The sequence below is a fragment of the Microtus oregoni genome, unplaced genomic scaffold, assembly GCF_018167655.1.
Source record: "Microtus oregoni isolate MIOR12 unplaced genomic scaffold, Mior012 000027F_ref0000203, whole genome shotgun sequence".
NCBI classification, from domain to species: domain Eukaryota; kingdom Metazoa; phylum Chordata; class Mammalia; order Rodentia; family Cricetidae; genus Microtus; species Microtus oregoni.
This window is the reverse complement of record NW_024543086.1, coordinates 12,760,026-12,784,521: the sequence shown is the minus strand read 5'-3', so window position 1 is coordinate 12,784,521 and position 24,496 is coordinate 12,760,026. Positions and strand designations below refer to the sequence as shown.

The 24,496-nt window shown below is 49.6% G+C and overlaps 1 protein-coding gene across 1 annotated transcript in view; it reads left to right on the top strand.

Moving 5' to 3' along the window:
* The window catches only part of Slit3 (slit guidance ligand 3), a 589,355-nt gene that overhangs the window by 474,656 nt on the left and 90,203 nt on the right, over positions 1-24,496 (top strand). Inside the window, exons 11-14 of the mRNA XM_041676107.1 lie at positions 580-651; positions 4,641-4,712; positions 16,224-16,367; positions 17,591-17,754. Of these exons, the coding sequence (XP_041532041.1) occupies positions 580-651; positions 4,641-4,712; positions 16,224-16,367; positions 17,591-17,754 (452 nt within the window). The remainder of the gene's footprint in view (positions 1-579; positions 652-4,640; positions 4,713-16,223; positions 16,368-17,590; positions 17,755-24,496) is intronic.

The window sequence follows — 24,496 nt, the reverse complement described above, 5'->3', positions numbered from 1 at the left end:
GGGCCCATGGTGCCTTGTCTGTACTGTTAAATACTTGTTAATGGCACCTGAGACCAAAGCCCTGGCTTGAAGTTGGTTTTTGTTTGGGGTTCAGGTTTTTTGTTTGGGATATTTTGTTGTTGTTGTTGTTTGTTTTTGTTGGTTGGTTGGTTGGGTTTTGGTTTGGTTTTGTTTTATTGAGACTGGGTGTCACTATGTAGCGTAGGCTGGCCTCCAACTCCCAATCCTCCTCAGTCTCCAAAGTGCTGGGATCACAGGGTATCAGCATGCCCAGCATTCATGGCTTCTGGAGGTGGCTTCCCCCACATCCAAACTGTAATGACCTACATATCCATAGTTTTTTTGTGCCAGACAAGACTTAGGTGGGCATTCCTTAGCACCCGAGATGACATGGTACACTTTACCCCACAGTGGGAGATGTGTTCTTAAGGCATTGCCTTTTGTGCTGTGTATAAATCAATCGCTTGATCAGTTAATCTGTACTGGTTTTGAATGGCTGAACTGCTGGGTGCATACTTCAGGAAGAGCGTTATCACACCTGTGAGCAGTGTTCTTAGACTTTCCCATTAATGTTTTCAGAGACATCAGCAAGAATCAGATATCGGACATAGCTCCGGATGCCTTCCAGGGCCTGAAATCACTCACGTCGCTGTAAGTGGGGCCCGGGGTGGGAGGCACGTCCGCATTTTTCAGGAGGTGTTTATCAAGGCTTTATGTTCCCTTACACACTTGTGGCAATCTGGTAAAAGAAACAGATATTTCTTCGGGGGAAATTGATCTCGGGGAATATTTCTACAACGCACATGCATTATTTTTATTGATTAAGTGCCCAGCGGCTTTCCCAGTTATTGGCTTCTAATTCGAATGCATCTTTGACTCTCACCTCGCTCCCCCTCCCACCTCACGCTGCACAGCGCTGTCTCGGGGGAGACCAGGCTGTCGGGTGGAGAGAATGGTAATGGATGGCTGAGATGAGGCCATGGCTCGCCACCCTTCGTCCCACGGTCTGTAGCCTTGTCGAGGAGGGCAGTACTTCCCTCTCTGATTTCCAGGCTATTCCAGCCTTGTAGTTAGTATTCAGAAAAGATCCACCCCGCATCCCATCGCCCTTCCTTCTGTGGCTTTTTAAAGCCCTTATTTGGCCCAGTGGTGAGATCCAAAGCCCCACCCACTAAGGGCCACTGGACTCCCAGGCTAAGAAGATGTGGGGTTGGCTCTTACTCCCTCAGCAGCTCACTCAGGGCACAGGCAGTCCTTCAGCCTTCTCTGCATGTTTCCTCGGGCACACTGGAGACAGTGATCCTTCCTTGTCTAACACACTGTGTGATTGACATAGTATACCAATGACAATCATTGATAGCGTTTATCAAGCGCTGATTGTGACCAGGTCCGCTTCGCAGAGTCTTACGGGCTCGATTCTCCCAGAAACATAAACGGTAGAGTCTTCTACCATGTAGCTCAGCTCCTTAACTGTTTCTGTTCCCATCTGTAACCCCGTCACCTCAGACTGTCCCTCGCACCGAGTGATGAAAGAAAAGGTTCAGGGCTGGGGAGATGACAGTGCATGCATTACCTTCTGCTGTAGCTTAAGGGCACCCATACAACCAGGGCACAGTGCTGTACAACTAACTGTAACCCAGCCCTGCGGGTGCGGGGAGAGGACAGTGGATCTCGGGAGCTCACCGCTCAACCACTCAGCTCACCGAGTGGAAAGCAATGGAGGAAGACACCCAACATCACTTCTGGCTTCCACACATACACACAGGTGAGCAACAAGCCATGCCTGTCTACACACACACACCGGCATACATCACAGAGAGGGAGAAGGGAGGAAGGGGGAAGAGGGAAAGCATGTTAAATAAGTGAAAAACACTTCTGTAAAGACACCCTAATAGGTCTGGGAGGTAGGACTTGAGCCCAGCATATTTGGTCTAGAATTCCACTCCTGATCTCCGTACTGTGCAGCCCATTTAACATACTGCGTACGTAGTGATGGTTTCATCAGTTCGTACATTTTGTATCATCTAGTGCCTGTTCCTTTCAACACCCCAGACAATCCAAAGGGTGTTCACAGGCATGCGATCTGTGTTTCACCCCTTCGCAACCCGTTTGCGTAGTTTATGAACATGCAGGTAACAAGATGCACATGTCCTCCCATCCCACTGGGCAGGGAACGAGGACAGGAAGTCCCTGATTCAGCTGGTGTCTGCTGCCTGCCGAGTAAATTAGTTTCATTTATCGAACAGAACATCTGGCTGGGATATCAAAGACAGGGCCGTGTGTGAGATTAGTGTCTGCTTATTGTGATGAGTGTCACAGAGAGGAGGAGACGGGAGAGGCCCCTGCCACCAGGATCCCATCTTAACCTTCCCCTTCCCCTTGTCTGGTCTCCCTTAGCTGATATCGGGGGACAGTCTCAAGATAGTGGGATGATTCCTGTCTTGCAGAAGAATTTCGAAATCTGTTTGCCAGACAGGAAATTGGCACACCTGTAGTGAACTCAGAGGTGCGTGCCGAGCATTCAGTGAAGTGCCTCTTGGCTTTTGTTTACTCATTCCTCACTGAGTAGATGCTTGCTGTGTGAGTGAGTGGTTTGAGAGGCACTAAGAATATGACCAGCAACCGAACAGAGACGCCCCAGGGCTCATGAAGCTGACCGTGTAGGGTAACAGGATGGAGAGCATTTACCCCAGACCTGTTCATCTGATAATACATTCATTCAGTGGGTGTTTATTGTACTAGACCTTGCTTTTTGTCCACTCTAGAGACCCAGCCATGGGCGTGCCCTGTAACATCATCACATTCAGGAAAGTTAAAGGAAAAACATAAAAACTAAGCCTAAAGGGGCTGGAGAGAGAGAGAGATGGCTCCGCAGTTAAGAGCACTCACTGGCTGCTCTTCTAGAGGACCCGTGTTCAATTCCCAGCTCCTACATGGCAGCTCACAACCAACTGAAACTCCAGTCTCAGGGGATCTGACATCTCTTCTGGCCTCTTCCAGTCACAGACAGAGTGAACAGACATACACACAGGCAAACCACCCAGACATACAAAATATTAGTAATAATAATAATAATAAACTAAGCCTAAACAAATGTGTAAATAGTATGCGTTAACGTAAACGTAAGTGCTGGGGAGAAGCAAAATAAGATAATAGATGGTAAAAAAAATCTTAGCTAAAACATCGAGGAGACTTCTGCAGAGCTCCTCGCTTGGTCTCGGACATGAAAGGCTAGTGAAAGTGAAGCCACACAGATCCGCAGGCCAGCACCCTCGAGGCTGACACATAAGCAGGCAGGTGACCCGCTAGCTTTGAGGATGTTCCATACCAAGGCGTGATGGACTGCCTGAGGACCCCTACCCCAGCATACCTACCCCCGCCCCCACCGCCAGCAGCCTGTGCCACTCTAGAAGCCCTGGCATCCATTGAGATGAACAGGCAGTGGCATTCCTACATTTGCCACAGTGAGCAGTGGGACATTAATATGAATTACAAATGTGCGCCCGCGCCACCATGCTGACTTCTATTTAGTCATTAATTTGTTGAAGCATTAATGAAACACACCCGCAGGCTGATGGAGAACTCACTCTTCACTCCCAGTGGCTTCTGGAGACGGGCGGCAGTGGGGGAGAGGGGGCCGATTTCACACTCTTTCGCCATTTCTTCCTCCTGATATTTGCCTCCTCAAATGACCGTCAGCCCAGAGTCTTGATTTGAGTGGGAATTAAATAATTGCATAGCCCGTGTCCTTAGACCCAAGAAGGGGTTTTAACAGACGCAGATCAAGCCCTCTTTAGCTTTATTTCCTGACCCCATGGACAGCAGAGTCTGTCAGGAGATGAAGCAGAGAGAGAGAAAGGCCCAGAGAGTCTCAGTTCTAGGTTTATGGACCTGCTAGGGGCTGGGTTTGAAAGGTGAACCCATATTCCTTTCCCAGGCTTCTTAACTCACCAGACACGAGGCCTCAAAATAGCAGGGGGGAACACTGTGGATCTCAAAGATGAAATGAAAAAGAAAAATCCGAGTTCCTTTCTACTTAGATCTGAGAGAATGAGACAGGCAGAGAGAGAGTGGAAGTTGCCATCATCTGAGACAGCGAAACTCCTCAGCCTCCCCATTGAGCCAGGCCACCACTCAGCAATGCCTGCACCATCTGGAGATGCTCCGCATCCCTGTAGCCCCCGCTGTCTAGATGGGTGATTAAAGAACTCCGCTCAGGAATTCCTAGGATGCAGTGGGATATTAAAAGGAAACATTCTATAGGCTAGCTCGGCCTGATCAATACCCATTGAAGTCACAGGCTGGCCTCCCACACTGCCTGTTTACTGTGGGGCGTGAGTCAGGCTAGCAGCTCAGGTGGTACCACAAAGGGCTCTCTTCTTCCTCGTGGGGGAGGGGAGTGATGAGCCAGACTGGGCTGGAGTGCAGCAGGATGGCCTTGCCTTAGCTCACCTCCAAGTCGGCACCTCCACCCACACAGGATGAACTGCCTGCCTGCTTCTGGCTCTCTGATAAGAAGATGGGATGGATGGGATGTGGCGGCCCAGGGCGCCAGGTGACCTGAGATCTGGCACCCAGAACTGGCAGAGGTGATGGCCTCCCTTACGTCCTGCTGATTGCTGTCATTTGCTTTCTTCCAGGGTGCTCTATGGGAACAAGATTACAGAGATTCCCAAGGGACTGTTTGATGGGCTGGTGTCCCTGCAGCTGCTGTGAGTAGAACCCGGCTACTTTTCCCATCTTTGTGACCGTTCCTTTGCAGACGGAAAATGTTTAAGCCGCGCTCGGAAGCATTCTTTTGACTCGATGCCTATCATACTGGCACCAAAGCCTCTGTGCATCCCGTTTCCCCTCCCCAAGGTTCATTTGTGTGACCCCGAGAGGCAGAGAGTTGGCAAGTGTACGTACACGCCAAGGCCAGTGTACGTAAGCCTAGGTGATACAGTCCGGAACCCTCGCCCTAGTGTGTGTCAGGAGTGGATTCAGGACTTGAAAGTGAGAAAGAAATCGAAGCCTGCGAGAGGAAATGTCTTACAGAGGTGTAGGAAGAATCTAGGGAACTACAACCTTCCCAAGGCAAACTCCAAGCTGAAAGCGAAAACAGCAGCCCGGCCCATAGGCATGTGACCTTGTGAGCGGTGTGGGTGGGGAGAAGCCATTAGAGAGAAGCCAGCAGTGTGACAGTCTGGTTAGGGAGGCTGAGGGCAAGTGTTTATTTCACGTAAAGGAAGATTGTTGCCTCGGGTTTTAAGCTTTGGGTTTATTTATTTGTTTGTTTTATTCTAGTCATTTGGGCTTAAATGTTTGAAGGAGATAATTGAACTCCGATGTGGAGAAATAAAAAAGGAATTCAGCTTATTTTAGAAGACTTGATGATGAGCGAGAATCATCCCCGGATTATGAATTGGGCACTGCGCGTGCATGTGAGCCTGTATGTGTGTGTGTGCATGCGTGCGTGTGTGCATGTGTGTACGCGCACATGTGTGTGTGTGTGCAAAGGAGTATATGACTGTCATAATTCCTGTTGGTATTAAGAATTGACCTTGAGTACCCTATGAGCATTGGAGAATGCCTACTCTCAGAGAGGTAAATGACTTGCCCTGTGTCACACAGCAAAGTAAGTGTAGAAATTGAGTACTCTCATGGTCACGTTTCTAAAGGCTTCGGCTCCCTCAGTAGCGCATGACAGGATTTCACAGGCCTTCATCCGAGTACAAACAGATTTGCATGTAATTTTTTTAATTGCCTGTCTTCAAACAAACAAACAAATCCCCTCTAAGTCAGGCAAGGTATTGTGTACCTTTCATTTCAGGGCTTTCGGAAACTGACACAGAGTCATGAGTGTAAGGCCAGGCTGGGCCACGTTTGATCCATGAGGGAGGAAGGGAGAAAGATGGATCACCTCCAATTCCCAGGGAAGAAGAGGTTCCAGACTCCCTGCCTTCCTTGTACAGTTAGGAGGTGCCAAAATCTAAGTTTACAGATCAGGTGGTCCAGCCAGATCTCTGAAAGGGGAGAAGGCGCAGGACCAAAGACTCTAAGTGGTAAGGTGGGCGCAGGTAGTTCTGGCTTGCAAGGACACTTCTAGAAAGAAGTGAAGACTTCTTCTGACCCTCCCATCTCATACCTTCACGCACCCTAAACTCCCAAGTCCCTGGGCAGATTGCCCCCAGGCTATATACCAATGCGAATCGTGTTGGAATGAAATGGCCATCAAGATTCTGGGCTGTGGATCCAGTATCACAACTATCTGCTGAAAAGCAGTGAGAAAAACCTCTCTGTCCCCCACATCTTCCTGCTTCTTCCTCCACTTCTCTCTCATTCTTCCTGGCTGTAGGCGAGCAGATCTGTGTTCAAAATTCCAGCCCTTCCCTGGCCTTTTGTTTTGTAGAATGGCATACCAGGGCTCCGCAAGGGTCTGGGTGTTTCACAGATGCTGTTCTTTGCTCCTAGCAGAGAAACTAAGTTACCACTGGTTAACTGGAGCCATTAATCCACAGAATAACAATAGCAAATGCCTGGAGGTGGGGGTACGGGAGAGGGGTGCTTTGGCCAGCCAGGCTGGTGTGAATGGCCTTTTATGATAGACGCTGAAAGGAACAGGTCATGTCCCTCTCCACTAAGGAGAGACGGACTGGACATCAAAGTGCCGAGCACTGTGAACGGTGTGTATCAAAAACTCTTAGACCAGCATATTTTTAAACAAAGGAAATGTGTCCCTGCTACAAGCTGACAGCAGTCAGGAGGTTGCAAGCCCCCCCTTCCCTGGGTTTGAAAGACAGGCCAGCTGAACAGCACCACTTTGAGCAGATGGAATTGACTAGCTAGGGGGTAAAGACAATGCTTCTCCCTCTGTGGAGACCAGGAGTTGACACAACTCAGGCTGGCTTGCTTTCCAGAAAGAACCCGCAGGCAGAGCCAGAGTCCGTCATCTCTGGTTCTGGCCTGCTGTTGAGCAGTTGGAAAGCAGGTCCCCATTAGATCGAATTTAGGGTTCAGCAGGCTGTAGATTGGATTTCTCCTCATTTGGCTGCAGATAGTCTGATAAGAAGGCTCTGATTAGAATACCCTGGATGACTGGGAAATTGCATCTGCTTTGACTCCCGGGCCGTCACTGGGAGTTTTGTCTCCTCCACCCCCCTCCTCCCTCTCTCTTGAGTGATTGGTTCATCCCAAAGTGGAAATGTCCCTTCCATGCCTAGAGGACCTGGATATTTTCTTTCTGGCACTTACTGTGACACTAACAAGGACCAAGTGAATGTTTGTGCTTGCTTATTCTGTGCCCCCTTCCCTTCCTGCTTGCTCTGGACTTAGCTGCCATCCTTCCAAATATGCCCAGGTCAGGATATACCCAGCCAGGCAACCTTGGCAATCTGCTTGCCATGGTCCTTTGGACAGGTGATCAGCACTGATAACACTATCCTAGGCATGCTGGGAGACTTCTCCAGGCAAGTTTTAGCTGTCCTGGAGTTGACCCTGAACTTGATATGTTGTCCTCTGAATCCTCCTGAGGGTTACATCCTTAGTTTAACATCCAAGATCACAGGTCAAGTGAGCCTACACACACACACACACACACACACACACACACACATATAGAGTTCCTAAACCATAACACATGAGTATAGATGTCCCAGCTGGTGCCGCAGTCCCAACATGGCTTTTCTGACAAATCTGCCTGTCTTCCCCTTCACTGATGGCTTCTGCGATAAGTTCTCGCTGCACAGTTGGAAGTTGAAAAGCTCATTCTTAAACTGAACCTCAACCCTCATTTCTAAGAAACTCAGAAGTCTGTTTTCATTGCCCTCAGATGTTTTTGAGTAGCTGGCGGACCTCCGTGTAATTAATCCTAAACGCGTTCGGTACCAGCAGCCATTGCCTGAGTAAAGATACACTTGTCGTTTTTGCCTTCGTTGTTCAGGATGAGAGATAGTCTATCAGCTTCCTTGTTCAGCCTGGCTTCCGGGAAATTTGTGTGAACCCGGGAGGGATTTGAGAAGCCAAGGTTAGAGCAGAAAGTATCACCTGCATGTAATCCTAAGTGCTTTCCCTGTACCACCACCCCCTGAGCTCTTAGGACATCTGAGGTGATGGGCATCTGGTCCTGTGTGGGCAGCCAGCAGGTAGGCATGCCCTAAGAGGCTGCACTTTGTAGCTTAGAGGCCCATCGTCTGCCAGGCAGGAAAGGCAGTCTGTGTCGCGAGGGCTGTCATTTCCTTCTCTGATGGGCATCTGCAAGCTGTGCTGTCCCAGCCTTCCCTGGGGAAAGAAGAGCTTTCACTTAACACTCATTGATTACATGGCATGCCTCGGGAAGTCACTGGAGTTGGGCGGGAGGGAGGAGGGGACAGTGGCCTCAGAGATGGAGGCTTTTCAACCTGCTCCAGGAGGTTTGAAACCAAACCAGAATGCCTTCAGCCTAGGTTATGGCACCTGTTGTTCAGTTTTCTTGGAAGGCAGACAGAAGCATTGGAGGCTCTTGAAGTTTGCCAAGCCAACATGGCAATTACAGAGCAGTGAACCCACCTTCACTCCACATAGATCACATCTCCTCACAAGCAGCTTCACATGCACTGCCTGCTGCTGTTGCTGCTTTTGCTGCTGCTGCTGCTGCTGCTGCTGCTGCTGCTGCCACTGCCGCCCAGAGCACCTAACAGTGATTGAGTAGTTACGATGCCCAGGACGGGTGCTAAAGCAATGGCAGATGCATAATCTCGTTTAATCTTCTCAACAATGCTACAAGGAAGTATTTTGATCGAGCCCCATCTTACAGTTGGGGAACTGAGGGTTAGTTAACTTGGCCTTAATGGCTCATATATAAGTTTTAAGACCAGGAATCTAGGAGCTCATGTTTCCAGGGACACAGAAATGACCCTGGGTGGGAAGAAAAAGGTCCTCTCCTGCGGCAGAGACAGCTCAGCTCAGCCGTGCATTTTTATGGGAAGAATTCCTCCCTTTGGTGTGAATCTGGCATTTCCTCAGGAAAGCCTTGAGTTCTGGAGTGTTCTGTGTAAACAGTTCTCTCTTCTTAAAGGCCTGATTAGTCACCAGGTGGCAATCATAGGGAAGTGATCACCCCAGTACCTGTGTGACAGGGGCCAGAGCAGGTAGAGCTAGGCAGGGTCACTTGATTGCCCAGCAGCTAGGTCATAGCCCTCGCTCTAGGCCCCGGGTCGCAGCTCTCCTCTGATTCTCTTAGGAAAACCTTGCCTCTTCTCAATCCTTCCTGTGTCACTGGAGTGGATAGATTGGCTGGCGTGTTTCCCAAACAGGCCACCGGATGGCGATGCTGTATGCTGCATGCTTTTGTTTCAGTTCCGTCTGGAATCACCATGACAACCCAAGGCCTGTGACAACAGCATAGCCATTAACGGAGAGAAGGAAGGAGTCACCTCTGCCACCTTGCGAGTTGGCGAGTTCCTCCCATGCCCATTCACAAGCTCCAGGAGGAGTCTGGTCATGGCCAGAGTGCCTCTGTCCTGTGGCACTAGAAATCAGTCATGTCTTCCTCAATCTGGCGTCAGCAAGTTGCTGAAGGTCAGAATTAGCTCCCCATATTTCATAGGCGAGAGGGACGTGAAAAGAGATTAGTCCTGTTACACTTAGTGGATAAGGAAACTTGGGGTGACAGAGGGTTAATGCTAATGACATCGAAGAGCAGACAGGCGTATTAATGAGAGAAAGATGCCTGGAGATCCCCCAGCTTAGTCAGGGGGCCATAATAGCTCCCTTAATTGGTATCCGTACTAATACTTTATGCCCATGTGTAATAGCAAATACCTCTCTGGAGACACATAGAACATTTTAATGGCAGAGAGCCTTTATAATGCTTTCTTTAAAAAGTGTTCTCCCCTGAAGGAGCCAAAGAAAAGGTCATGCCAGGGGCTGTTGGTACTATATTTCTCCTCCCATGAATCCGTGGCGTGCACATGTTTGTGAAACAGAAACTGATGCGCAGGTTCAGGAAAAGGAAGTTCGTGATGCTGCTGTTCTGGCTGGGCTCATTCCTGTCTCCCAGGGGGCAGGGGTTCCTGAAAGAGCTTCAGCCCTTCTCTTGGAAAGCCCGCTGCACTCTCGCTTGATGCTGGTTTTCTGAGAAGACATTGCACTCTCTGGAGTCTGGTCTTGGCATCTGTGGCAAACACTCCATAAAAAGGAGGAGTAAGGCGACCACCTCTTTCCACAGACCTTGGGGCAGGTGTAGAGAAGATAAATACAACCCAGACTGATAGCTCTGGGCCGCTGAACCAACATGTGGCCGGCTGGAGTTGCCAAGGTGATTTTAATGCAATTTATCACTAAACCCAACTCCAGATGTTAGTGTTTTCCAAACCCTGCAGTAAAGGCCTGTGAGGATAGGATATGAGCAAGGGTAGTGGCTATCGGTGGGGCGTCAGCAGCCTTTGGAGAGAGACTGCGCTCTTCTTCACAGATCTCAAGGGGCCCATCTTCTCCCCCACGCTCCACCCCCTCCTACCATTTGAACCCTGAACAAATGAGGCTGCAAGCTGCTTCTAGCAGTGAGATTGTCTTAGTCTTTTCTGACAGGCCAGGCCAGTCCCCTAGCAGGGCATGAGTTATAAGAACTGCTTCCATACCTGACTTGGGGTATTTCCTTCCCCTACTAAGCTCTGGCTTTGTGTCTCCAACCCTGCTTCTCCCAGAGGTGTCTGTTTCTGGAGAGGATTATCTCCCAGCAGTATCTTTATGTTGGGTAGTCTGGGGTGCGGGGGGGGGGGGGGGGACTAATGCCTCTTGACATAAAACATATGTGCAAATCCAAAGTGCTCCAACGAGCAGGGGGTGGAAGCCTGTCTCGGGGCTAACGTGCAAATACACACACCCACTATCTGGTGCGCCTCTCTCCTCTCAGTCCTCCAATGGGAACATGGCTCTTCTTGGTTTGTTATTGCGAAATCATCACTAAGTTTGATGGGGAAGTCTGCCTCCGCCTCCTCCTAGCCTTTGGTGACTCCTGCTTCGTCTTAGTGAGGGGTTGGGTATCACAGTGGTTAGACTAACGGACCATCCGCAGGTCAGGGAACGCTACTCCATTATTTTATGTCTTTGAGACCTCACAATGTCGTCTGGAAAGTGGAGACAGCAGTTACTGTGGAGGGCTGTGGAGGATTAGATAGTTGTAAGGTGTCAGTACGGGGGCTTAGTGTGGACTGATCTGTCAGGTTACTATTCACATCGCCTCGTCAGCCCCTTGATATGCGCATGGCTCCTGAGGTCCCTTTAGTAGGTTGGCCGGGAAGCTCCAGAGTTAGTTCTGCTCTGAGGACACTTGTGTACAGTTGAGGGGTCAGTGTTTGCAGCTGGGAAAGAGGCCTCTGGAATGATGCAAATGAACATCCCAAGTATAGAGGATGCTGTTGTCTCTTGGTCATCCCAGAATGCAGGGAAACTTCTTAGGGAGGAGAATAAAGAGCCATGAACACCATCTCCCTCACCAGCACCTAGCTAGCCCTGAGCATGGAACCCCAGCCTCACAAAACTACAAGATACAGAAACTGCCAGCTTCTCTGAGTTACACTAGGGTGAATATGCCAAACTGAGTTGCCGCCCTCCTCCCAAGAAACAAACAGGGTCTCCTAGACCCAACCAGGCCTCTGTCTACCCAAAGTGTACCCCATACATCTCAAGGCTAGCAAAGCTAGGCATAACCAGAGATTAGCGGTTCAGATAAGAGAAAACGCGGGTAGATTTCAGGCAGAGGATGGGAGGCGAGCTGTGCAGTCACACAGGCTGAGGTTTTACTCACTGTTGGGGAACTTGACCAAGTCTGTCGTCGTTCTGACCCTCAGATTCCTTGTCAGAAAGACGAGGTGATCGCAACTCTGTTGCGTGGGAAATATTTGGCACATGGGTGTGGCCACCACAGATGACACAGCCTTCTTGCCATCATTTCTAAAACTATTTACATTACTGATCCTCAAAGGAGGATGGACCAACTCGGATCAAATACTGTAGAGGCCTTTCCTCCAAAGAAAGAGGTTTAAAACGAGCCCATGTCCGTCCTCCAATTGCTAAAAGTCCATTGCAGGTACAGTTTGAGCATCCCTAATTCAAAAAGCCCGAACGCTCTGAAATCCGAACCTTTCTGGTCGCCTGTATGACATTACAGGTGGGAAAGTCCATGCTTAAACTCACATGACAGATCACACAGCCAAAAACAAAACCAAACAAAAAAGCATGCAAAACCGTCATAGAAAAGGTTCTGCAGGCCTTGTATGTAAGGTGTGTATGAAACATAAATAAAGATAGATTTGGGTTCCCTCAGCTCTCTCATTATACATACACAAATAGTCCACAGTCTGAAATTCCAAATACTTCTGGTCCCAAGCCTTTTAGATAAGGGTTGCTGAGTCTATAGTCTTTTTTTCTTCTTCTTCTTCCTTTGGTGCTTCTCAAATGCCCTCATCTCTTGCCCATGACCAGATAACTCAGAGCTCCTTTTATGGCAGCCAGTCTTCTTCCCCGCAAAGAGAAAGAGCAGAGGCCGGCTGCTCTATCTTGCCGGTGCTGAAGTTCAGAAGGCCATCCGCAGCGTCTAATTCTCCATAAGCAGCTTAATTTTTATCTCTCCCGACACCTCCTCATTGTGACTGGGGGCGCCAAGCAGCTGGTAGAGGATGACTGTCCAAGAGACTGCGCCCTTCTCTGTCTTCTTCTGCCCCCTGTTTCGTGAGCGCTGCACCTTGAGCTATGTTTCTTAGTAATTCGGCCAGCCTGAGTTGTTTTACTATTTCACCTCTTTGCAAGAACATCTCATGCTGAGAGATGTAGGAGCAGCAGGAGACAAAGGAGCACCCAGGCGAGCAAGGAAGCCAAGCTGGACCTGGTGAATAAGTATTGCCAAGATCCGCACAGTCTAGGTAGACTCTACATGTAGGGCAGAGTTGCTGCTTCTCTGTCTGTAGAGCCGTCTTCCTTGTCTGAATCAAATACTTCTCAGAACCAAGTATCGCTGTTGGACTCATGAATCTGGACTAGGGTGTCAAGTCCAAAAGCCTTCTCAAGCCAGGAAGCTTCAGGGGAGAAGGGTCCACAGTAGGGAGGCATGAAGACTGTGGCAGAGAACATACATCCTGCCTGTGAATATGTCCACTGCATAGCTGCCAACACCAGAGCCATTGCCAGGGGCTTTGAGATTTGTTTTCTAAGAAAAAGCAAAGATCTAATGTATGTGTGAGCGAGTATATGTGTGTGTGTGCGTCTCTGTGTGTGTGTGTGTATAGTATGTGTGAGTGAATGTGTGTGTTGTGTGTGTGTAGTATGTATAAGTGTATGTGTGTGTAGTGTGTGTAGTATGTGAGTGAGTGTATGTGTGTGTAGTGTGTGTGTTACATAACATTCCTAACTTCTGACACACGGAGAGGTCTTACTGTAAAATGGGAGGAAAGACGGGGTTCTCAGGCCATTGGCTAAGCCATCCTGGTATCTTTATGGAATAGTTTCACATTTCTGACAAGATGGTGCTCTCAGAGGCCTTGAATATCAATATTTAGAACAAATTGTTTACAATTACTTAAAAAATAAAATATCCAAGCCTACTGGCACAAACCTTTAATCCCAGCACTCAGGAGGCAGAGGCAGGCGAATCTCTTTGAGTCTGCGGCCAGCCTGGTCTACATAGAGAGTTCTAAGACAGCCAGAGCTACATAATGAGGCCCTGTCTCCCCTCAAAATTCATTCATTCATTAACTAATTAAAAACTTAAAAGTAAAATAAAAACTGTATATGACAGGTGACTAGGCTGTTTTCTGCTCATATCTGCCTCCTTCAAATGTCCCCACCTAGATTGACCTTGACCACAATTTAATACAGAAATCACAGGAAATTGGGAGTAGGGGGGTTACGGAGGGGATGGGCAGATGGGTGGAGTAGATAAAGCATCCATAAAGAAGCAGCTGAACCCCCAGAGACCTGGTTATCATGATGCCTGGGAAACTCTCCTGTCCTGACCTTGAGCAAAGCCCTCGGACTCCGCTTCAGTTTCTTCGCCTGTAACTGTGAGGTGGCGCTGCCCATCTGGCCAGGTTACAGCCAGAATAACAGGGGGTCGGGAAAGCATTCTGGAAAACAAAGAGTATTCTAGCAACGTGAGCTCTTTTCCCCACTCTGAGGCGGGAGGACATCTGTGTGGACCCCAGAGACCTTGCCTGTGATTAGCCAGATTAAACAGGCAGTTCTTCTTCTGCTTGTCATGGCCACAGCTGCCTGCCAGCACCTGGAACACTCAGGAGACTGCAAGGGAGGTGGGCTTCCAGCAGGGGCGGGGAGGTTGGTACCCAGGGGCAGCTCTACCGGCACTAACTCCGGTCCCTATGGACTTTGATACATAGACACTCCTGAAGCAAACGGGTCTGTTCTGAATCCCAGGTCCTGTTCCGAATTCCGGGTCAGTCACCACCAATGGAGCTAGATCTAAGTCTGCCATGAGAACTGATATTTAAAATCTCAACATTTTTACTCTTTGGTTTCTTTCCCTCTCATTCAAGAAGGAAGGAGAAAGGATTTCACCATAGTTTCAAGGGCACAACCAGTCAGTCCAGAGTTATAAGGGAAATGCTCAACACCCAAATTTGTCCAACATAGCAGCTCTGCATCCTGAAACTTGCCTGTGACGCTCAGAGCATCTGCTGGACCAGTGTCTCGCCCACTTCCTATGTCGTTCTGTGAAGGAGCGGACAGTACAAAGAGCTGTATCAGAAAGGGTCCCTTTGTGGGTAGAAAAGCTGAACCCAGATCAGAGCTGCCTTCAAGGAAAGACACCCCTGATGTTGCATATGAAAATGGGTTATGTGCCCTAATGAAAGATAAACACAAGTAATGAATGGAGAAATTAAAGAGATTACTTTTGTGTTAACGTAGATCACACACAGGGCAAACAAGAAAACTAACCAATATCCTCAAGTTACAGACTGAGGTGAGTGGCAGAAAGGAATTGTATAGGGCTGTGAGAGGCGATAATGGGATTTCAGGGTCCTGCTGAGGGTGAAGGGGTTCAGGGCAGGCCTCCCTGAGGAGGGAGAGAGGGTCAGGGCAGGCCTCCCTGAGGAGGGAGAGAGGGTCAGGGCAGGCCTCCCTGAGGAGGGAGAGAAGGTCAGGGCAGCCCTCCCTGAGGAGGGAGAGAAGGTCAGGGCAGCCCTCCCTGAGGAGGGAGAGAAGGTCAGGGCAGCCCTCCCTGCAGGTGAGAGGGTTGGGGCAAGTCTCCCTGAGGAGAAGCCATTTGAGCTGCGAGTCCAGCCTTTCTGGAAAGGGTTATAGAAAGGACTCAGGGTCAACCATAGAATGCCTGAGGAACAGCAGCTGTCCAGTGGGGCTGGAGGGTAATGGATGGACATAGCAATCTTCTTGGACTGCCAGCCCCCAAATCATGACACAGAGACTTATTATTATTATTATGAATGTTCAGCCTTAGCTTTAGGCTTGTTTCTAGCTAGCTTTTTTTTTCTTCAGCTTTTTATTAGACCAATCAGGTGTGTTAGGCAAGCAAGGTGAAACAGTAACACATCTTTACATAGTTAAACAAATGCGACATAAACAAAAGCAACACACCTTTACATTGTTAAACAATTATCCACAACACAAACAAATGCACCACACCTTGACTTAAACAGATATTCTATTCCACAGCAGATAAAGGTATGAGGTTATGATAAAGGTGAGAAAGGTGTTCGTTTGTTTGTTTGTTTTTGTGTGTGTGTGTGTGTGTGTGTGTGTGTGCCTACGCATGGACACATTTCCTCCCTGAGAGGATGGCCTATAACTTTCATCAGACTTCCAATGAAGTCAGTGACCCAAACAAGCTCCAAGGAATTCTCTGAATCAAAAATTGTCCTGACTCCATCTACTAATGCCTTACAATAATGGTACCAAATGATTTTTTTTTTTTTACCCTTTCTGATTCCTGGAAGCTCTGCATTCTAAAGCAGAAAAAAATGCAGTGCTGGGCTCTACTCGCAACTTTTCTCCAAGGCTGCAAGACAAGGCCAGGGGCAGGTGTGATGGTAGGATACGTAGCACAGCATCCATGGTGATGGAGGCAAAGTGAGGAGGGTCTAGGAAGCCACCAGAAGTGGCCTCTGTTTCTCTGGGCTGCAGCAGAAACTCAAGGCCACAGGGATGAGGGATGGCCACTTTCCAGTGGTCACAGCAGGTGTAGCCAGCCCTTGCTCCACTGGCAGTGACCAGAGCGTCTCTTCTGCCTACAGCCTCCTCAACGCCAACAAGATCAACTGTCTGCGGGTGAACACCTTCCAGGACCTGCAGAACCTCAACCTGCTCTCTCTGTATGACAACAAGTTGCAGACGATCAGCAAGGGGCTCTTTGCTCCTCTGCAGTCCGTCCAGACCCTGTAAGTACACTGCCCTGTACTGTACTGCAGCGGCAGACCCCTACCGCCAAAACGAGAGTGGCCTGAGGCCCTGTGGGAGGATTTCTAGCACGTGCAGCAGGGATGGGAGATGGAGCTCAAAGCACTTACCTGTGTGGAGCATCCCAGCAGGGTCTAGCCGTGCTGGGGGTTTATCTCTCTTTAGGACATGTAGCCTCACAGCAACCCAGGAGGATGCCACCCTCACCCCCAGAGTCTATGTGAGACATCCAAAAAGAGTGAGGTGCTGCTTACTCAAGGTCACAGACAGTACAATGCAGGATTGCGAGCTATGCTCATAAGCACGGTAGCCATGGCAGTGTCCTAAGCAGTCTCCATATCCGTGAGACTCCATCCCCTCCTTCTGGAAGCTTCCTGCACCCCGCAAAGCCAAGCCTCTGATAAAAGCTTTCCGGACATACTTTATGCATACAGAACTCAACTCCCAAGGGTTGCTGGTGTGTGTAAATACTGTGGGTAAACAAATGAGTACAGATCTCAGTCTGTGGTCGGTTGGCAGCTCCAACCTCAGATTTCAGCCCCAGCTCCAGGCCCGCAATGAGCCCAGGGGTCTCCTGGAACCCCTGGAAGTCATCTGGCCCTTATTTCCTAGTAGTGAGAGGCAGGAACCAATATAGAATGGGAGCAGCTGCTTGTGATTGAATGCCGAGCACGTGCGAAGCTCCGTGCTTAGTGCTGTGGAGGTTTTCTTGGTGCTCAGAGGAGGCAATGCCCGTGGTACTCCTATAATGCTAAGGTGAACAGAGACAATACCCACTACTATATATGGAACGCTCATCATTCACCAGTCGCTATGCTAGCTGCCTTATGTGCCTGGCATCACCAAGCTTGGAGAAATAAGATGCATGTTACTCTACGTGTAAACTCTGAAGCTCTCACCTGGCGTTGCCCCCCCAGAGTTGGCATGGGTGAAGTGGAGCCAGTCAGCAGTGGGTCCTGCCCCGAGAGGGGAGAGCTGGGAGGCTGATTGCCCAGACCAGATGTTGGCTGCATCTGTGCTGCCTTTGGCAGACAGCTGGCAGCAGATCACTGCCCCCCCCCCCCTTTTGAGTCCTCTCCGAGAGCAGAGCCTCAACACCAGGTTACTAGCAACACCAGTTCGCTAGGGTGCAGCCCAAAGCAGGGTGGTAGAGAAGCAAGGTGCCGCAGGTCACCCCCAATTAACAGCCCTGTCCCTCTTTCAGCCACTTAGCTCAAAACCCATTTGTTTGCGACTGCCACTTGAAGTGGCTGGCTGACTACCTTCAGGACAACCCCATCGAGACGAGTGGGGCCCGCTGCAGCAGCCCACGCCGGCTGGCCAACAAGCGCATCAGCCAGATCAAAAGCAAGAAGTTCCGCTGCTCAGGTAATCAGGTTACTGGAGTGGGGCCCCACTTTCTGACTCAAAATACAGCAGCCCCAGAGAGGCCAATAATCCAATCTGGAGGACAGTGAGCGCTGTAATGGCTCCTGGGGAGCATCTTTGCAAATTAAATTGGGGAAATTCAGTTAGCCCTACAGAAAACCAATTACCTTATGGATTTAAAATAAAACACACTCACACAATAAAAGCATGGGGGAGGGGCAGGCGGCTTGGGAGAAACAGAACCCAGGCACAGTCCAGGAGGAGTTTTCTAGAAGCTTGGAGACTGGGCAGCCTTCACTCACACACGTGGGCTTGAAAGAAGGCCAAGATTTATTTTGTCGTCTCTGAAGCCGATTCCCCAAATGGCACAGAAATATACAGCCCAGGCCGGGCTGCAGCCATGCTTTAGTACAGCCCTCAGCCATAATGGGTTGGGTTACAGGTTTCACAAACACCTTCCCTATCTCCTTGAAGCAGATGGCTGTTCTCTGATGATACGGGAAACAGCAGGCTGTGGGGAGAAGCCCTGTGTTCCCATGCCCAGCTCGTCTAGAGACTGTCTCCCTCCCTCCCCCACCCAGGAAGGACAGGGAGACGAATGGCAAGAGAATTCACAGCCCACCTTGGAAAGGAAGGTGGTCTCCTTGACCAGTGACCGCTTGAGCGAGCAGTTAGCCGTCATTTCATTTTTCTCTTTTTCTACCGGAAAAGATCAGAACTGTCCTCTGTGCACTGTGACTGATAAACCCACAGCAGGAGGTCCTGAGAGAGGGTGAGCTGCCCCTGACAGTGTGTATCTCAGCCAGAACTGAGCTCCCATCATCCCAGAGAGTGTTCAGCCAGTGTGTTCTCCCAGGAACAGTGCCAGCATGCAGACTGGCCATCAGCAGACCAGCAGGCAGATTTGGGCTTCCTTGTACCATGTTCTTTGTGCTTTTAGTCAAATTCTGTCGTGTGTATCACTGGGATGACAAGCCCGAGCCTTTTGTCTTACTTTATTTGCAGAGGCAAATACCTGGAGAGGGTCTAGAGAGATGCAGGGACTTTGTGGCAGTCAGGGCCTTGTCTGTTGCCTTCCCCAGCATGGTGACTAGAGAGACAATTTCCTGTGTGGAGCACTGTGCTTTGATTTGCTGCTTCTGATAGCTGCTTGAGGTCAGCTGGTGAGATCCCGCTCGAGAGCAGAGGGAGCTGAGGGCTCCAAAGTGAAGGGTCACCCACGCACCACAACCTCAACCAGTAGGGTCAGGACCAGACTCCTCATCGCTTTCTCCTTGACACTGTTAATATCTAGGAGGGAGGCTGTCCAACTGCTTGAGTTGCCTTCTTCCTAGTCTTCTGGATCCACTTCTAACGCCCAAGCACTGTCTTTAGATTCCTCCCTAAGTCTGGTCGCATCTCTGAGAAGAAAGTCCCCCTCCAGCAGCAAGTGTCCTCTGTAACAGACCAGTCCTTCCCAAGGCTTCCCTCATGACTACCCCCAGTGTTGTTTCCTCTTGTGCCTTTGCCGACTCAGGTCTGAATTAATTAGCTTGGCCAGTTAGTAGTTCCTGTTAAAAGGGTCGCTGAAATCAGAGGAGGGCAGGAAGCCACCTGCCGTCTGCGGCCCTCAGTCTCAGGAGTGTCTTGCCCACGCCCCAAGGCCTCAAGTTGAGCCTCAACCTTGAGTGGCAGTACAGGGATGTAGGTGACACTGGATCCAGCGACTGGTGCCCTATAATATTAGTCATGGCAGGGACCTAGCGTTAACTGAGGCGAGGACAGGTAGCAAGGTATGGGTGATGTGTACAGAAAGAACAGAGTAGGGAACGAGAAATAGACATTGGAACTGGGAAACAATAAAGCTAGATTTGAAATCTCACTGTACCAATGTCTACCCATCTACCTTGGTGTTTACAGGATCCTGGCTTCCTATGCGGGGCAGAAATGGGTGGCAAGGATAAAGAAATGGGGAGAAGAGGGCAGAACTCTTGAGCTGACTTTGTCTAAAATAACATTTTAAAAAATACTAAGTGGAAAGCCTATTCCTGTAGAGGTAGTGATGTCCAGAGTCCACATGAGCTTGGCTTAGAACATTTGGTATGCTTTTATATAGCCATGGGGGGAAAGCAGCAAGGTTGCCACTGAGCTGCAAAAGCCTTGGCTTTGAGAAACACCAGGACCCGTACCTTGGCTTTGGGGAATACAGAACCCATAGCCTTGAAGATTTGTGTTTCCATAAAGCTCCAGAGAGGGGAGGGGTGGCAGATGACACAGACTCGAGCTGACAGATAATAACTCTGTGTTTTACTTTCCCCTAAAAGCAGCCCCCTTGAAAAGACGGCTGATGTGATTAGGAGCCCATTTGAGGGCCGTTTCTGCAGTGCACACAGCCTCTCCCTGGGTAGGGCATCTGGCTTCCCAGCCTCTTTGCTCTGCCTCTATCAGCTGCATCCATCGCCCTGGACCGAGATCTGTTTAGGAGTGGATGCTGCCCACCAGGGGTGATCTAACAGCCAATTAAGTCCTTCAGCACAGGCCCACCTGGGGAGCACTTGGCAGCTGGAGGACACTGCCTGTCTTCTGTCAGGCTGGCCCCTTTAGGGAGAAGCCATTCTTCTGGAAAGGACAGGACTCTTTGGGTATCGCTCAGGGGCACTTTAGAGATTTCAGAGTTCATCCAGTCCACTCTAGAAACAAAATTGAGAACCACAGCAGAAAAAAAAAAAAAAAGTCCAGGCTGTGATTTTTTTTTTTTTTTTTAGACACAACCTAAGACACTATAATGATTTTAGCATACTAGGAAGATTCCAGTTCATTTGCCTCTGGGACCTTCCATGTCCTTTTAGAAAAGCAAAGCAAGAAGAAGACCCAGAAGGAACTTTATAAATTACATTTTACTTGTTGAGAGAGAGAGAGCATGGCGCAACAAGGAATAGCAGAAGTATGGAGATCATAGGACAACCTTCAGGAGTCTGTTCTTCCACTATCTGGAGCTTGGAGATCGAACTCACGTCACCAGGCTTGGTAGCACATGCCACATACTGGCCCATCTTACCAGCAGTAGAGCCCACATTACTATTATTGTAGTCTGTAAGATGGGGACAAGGAGAGAGATGAATGGCGCTAGGCAAGGACACGGGTTTATAGTATCTCACTGGACCATCATTGCAGACAACAACCCACAGAGTGCTGAGATGCTGAGAACATCTTGTCACTGGACCAGTCCTCAGAACATATGGTAGCGGAGAGTGACCCGTCCGGCCTGTCAGAGGTCAGGTGTCACCTGGCTATGGCTCTATTTCTTTGAGATATGCACAACTCAAGCCTGACGCCAAGTAGAAAGAACATATAAAAGATGGCAGATAAAGGTTGGGTCCGTGGCACACAAGACCACCAGATTGGGTCTACCTCATCCTCTCCCATGATTCCCAGCCAGAGAAGGGGTATAGAAACCAGAAGGATCCTAAAGTTAGATATCTTATCCTCCAGCTAATCAATGGGTTCTCTTGACCTTTCCTTCTTTGTCTTACTCTGACAAAGACCCGTTTTCAGAAGCCAGCCTTTAACGTCCGTACACTAGCCCGACTTTCGTGACTGTGTTCTCTGACCATGGTGACTGCCAGTGTCTCGTTCCCAATCCTGCGGCTCCACTGAGTCCCCCTTCTGTATCTGACTGAGAATGTGTGGTTTTAATTTTACACTCCCCCTCTACCCTTCAAACCATCTGCGGGTGAACTGGCTATCAGCCCAAGGGGTCTGAGGTTCCTGCAAGGTACTCAGGAGCCTCCGAGCTGTGGGATGCTAAAGGGTGCTTTTGCCTGAAGAGGAGGTTATGCTATGCTAGATCATTGAGAACTATGGGAAATCGCTTTTTCTTAAAGACCATAGACTGCCACGAGGGCCCTCAGCTGCAGGGTCGGCCCTGTGTCGCAAAGCGTGAGAAGATGCATTGCTGATTTTCCTGTCCTGTCAGATCACACGGTGGGACAGGGTAGGCTTCACAGGCTCAGTCCGGGGTCAATATGTCATTGGTGTGTTGTCTGCCAGGATGCTCCTGGCTGTGAGTGTCTGATGGCTTCCCTTCTGTCCCTCTGTCCTACTGAGTCTCCCTGGGGCAGGGCACAGGGAGGTGGGGCCCCTGTCTTTGGCAGGATCCAGTGGAACGCACTACTGGTACTAATCCCGCTCAGTGGAGGCCTGCTCTGGCTCCTGCTTCTCCACGCTGCTTCCTCTGAGCTCCTGTCCTCTCTCTGATGCCTGCTTCCTGACCTTGACTCTGACCAGTTGCCGCGGGGCTTTCCTTTGTGCTTGATCTAACCATGTGGTGGAACGATGGAAACGGAACATGGTTCTGTCAAGCACCGCGGAAAGCACCGTTCTCTCCTGCAGCATGGCCGCCGCCACCACCACCACCGCTGGACTCTTCTCTGCTCTGGATCACCACACCTGCCAGACCCTCCTCTCCCAGTCTTGACTCCCAGAGGGATGGGGGTTGTAATCCTGAAGGAGTCAGGGATATGGTGACAGGGGTTTATTAAAAAAAAAAAAAAAAAAAACCATTGGGGCCATGCTAAGAGTATCCCACAAATCTTATGCAAAGGAAGTCACTGTGCCCCCCCCAAGATCTGGTCTCATGTGATTCCAGGAGTGACAGCCAGGTTCCAACTCCCCATTTGAAGAAGACGTGTGTCCCTACGGCTTAGGCCCCATTGTTTCATGGGAGACTCCCAGCACAAGGTCACTGAGTGGTAGCTAATGCAGAGGATCGGTCATCCTGCTCATGACTTTGACCAGCACCTCTCTTGGCATGCACTTCATTTGAAACGAATGTAAGCATGAGAACAGATAGAAGCAACCCGGGCCTGAGACCTTGAACTTGAACTGGGTCTCCTTCTGACCCCAGCTTTCACCCCTCGTGAATGCTTAGCTATAGATCCTGCTGAAACCCGGTGTCCAACACGTTTTCTTAACCTTGGAGCACAATTAACATGGAGGTGGGGGACCCTTCATCTGGTGCCGTGTCAGTGGCCAGGAGAGGTCTGTGCAGACAATGGCTGTCTCTGACGACAGAGAGAGGGATCTTGGCACCTTCTCTTTAATTTGTCTCTTGATAAATCCTGGGCCTGGTGTAACCAGAAGACTTTGTTGCAGGTTCGTGCTGAAGCCTGTGTCTTACTCCATGAGTAAGAACTAAGGTGGAAATAAACCCCTATGTAACGGTAGGAGCCAAATTCTGTGTGGCCACCAGGCTGTGTAGTTCTAACTATCTCCTCTCTCTGATGGAGACTCAGAGAAGGGCCCCAGGAACTGATGAGTAGTAATGAGTGTCCTATTAGTCCCGCTGACCTTTTGAACATACATAGAGTTCTTACTATTGGTCAGGCTCTGGATGCTTGACACCATCACCCTAATTTTTATTTTATTTTATTTTTTTTATTGAAAAAAAAATTTCCGCCTCCTCCCAGCCTCCCATTTCCCTTCCCCCTCCTCCCACCCCTCCCCCTCCCCCCACTCCTCTTCCCCTCCCTCTCCAGTCCGAAGAGCAGTCAGGGTTCCCTGCCCTGTGGAAAGTCCAAGGTTCTCCCCGCTCCACCCAGGTCTAGGAAGGTGAACATCCAAACTGGCCAGGCTCCCACAAAGCCAGAACATGAAGTAGGATCAAAACCCCGTGCCATTGTCCTTGGGAAAGGTGTTGAGACAGGCTATTAACCTGACCCAGGGTAATATAGCTCCCAACTGGCTGTGCTTTGCCTGAGTGCTGTCAAGCCCTTTCTCTTCTGGACACTCTTTGCCTGTGAAGAAAAATTTTGGGAAACTTTGACTTGAACTGATATGGAGTTGGAGGTGGTTTTCACCTTCTCTTTCCAGCTTACATCTGCTCTTAGAAATGACTTGAGTAAAAAGGAAAGAAAGCATTGTCCAAGTGGCCCTTCTTTTACAACAGGACCATACAAGATACCATGGGTACAAGCAAACCCTCCTACATGGAGAAGCATCCTTCCCCTTGTTGCAGAGGAGGCATTCCTAGCACTGCCCACCTCAGGCGAGGGCCAGGCCTTTGGGAATGAGTCCGTGATAGCACCCTTCCTCAGCATCTCCACGATGCTTTGGCAGTAGGCATGTGGCTGTATCAGGGGGTTCTCCCTCTGTTTTCAGGCAGGTGACTGAGATACAGGGACAGCTTCATGCCCAAATGATAGCCACACTTGTTCTAAAACAGCTAGTGTTTCTCGACCACAGATGTCTGGTTCCCCCAGCATGGCCTAGGAATGGATGTCTGTATCGTCTCTATGTGTGCAGTGTCCTTGTTCCGTTCACACTCGTGACTTGTCCCTTTCCTTCTTTTCAAGCTGATAAGCCCTGACAGACCTTTGAACACTCGCACCCCAGCTCCTCTTTCTAAGGTTCTTCCTCATCTCACCCATCTTGGGGGGGCTTGGGATAGAGGAGGAGAACTCTGGACACATACGCTGGCTTCCCCTACTGACCAGATAACGATGAACTTGAGATGCTTCACACTCCCCTCCCAGACACAGATGTAGAACAAGGCTATATAATAAAATAAGATTAAAAAATTGCTGTCGACTTTCACCTTTCACCCAACCTCTGCCTATTAAAGTTTGTCTATGACTGTGTACCGCGTGTTGTCGTTCTGAGATGTCCACAGGTGGGGAAGAGGTCTCCAAGGGCAGAGGCAGGCAAAAGCTAGGTGATGTCGGCTCCTCCGAGGCCCACTCCAGCAGGGATCGACCTTTATGGC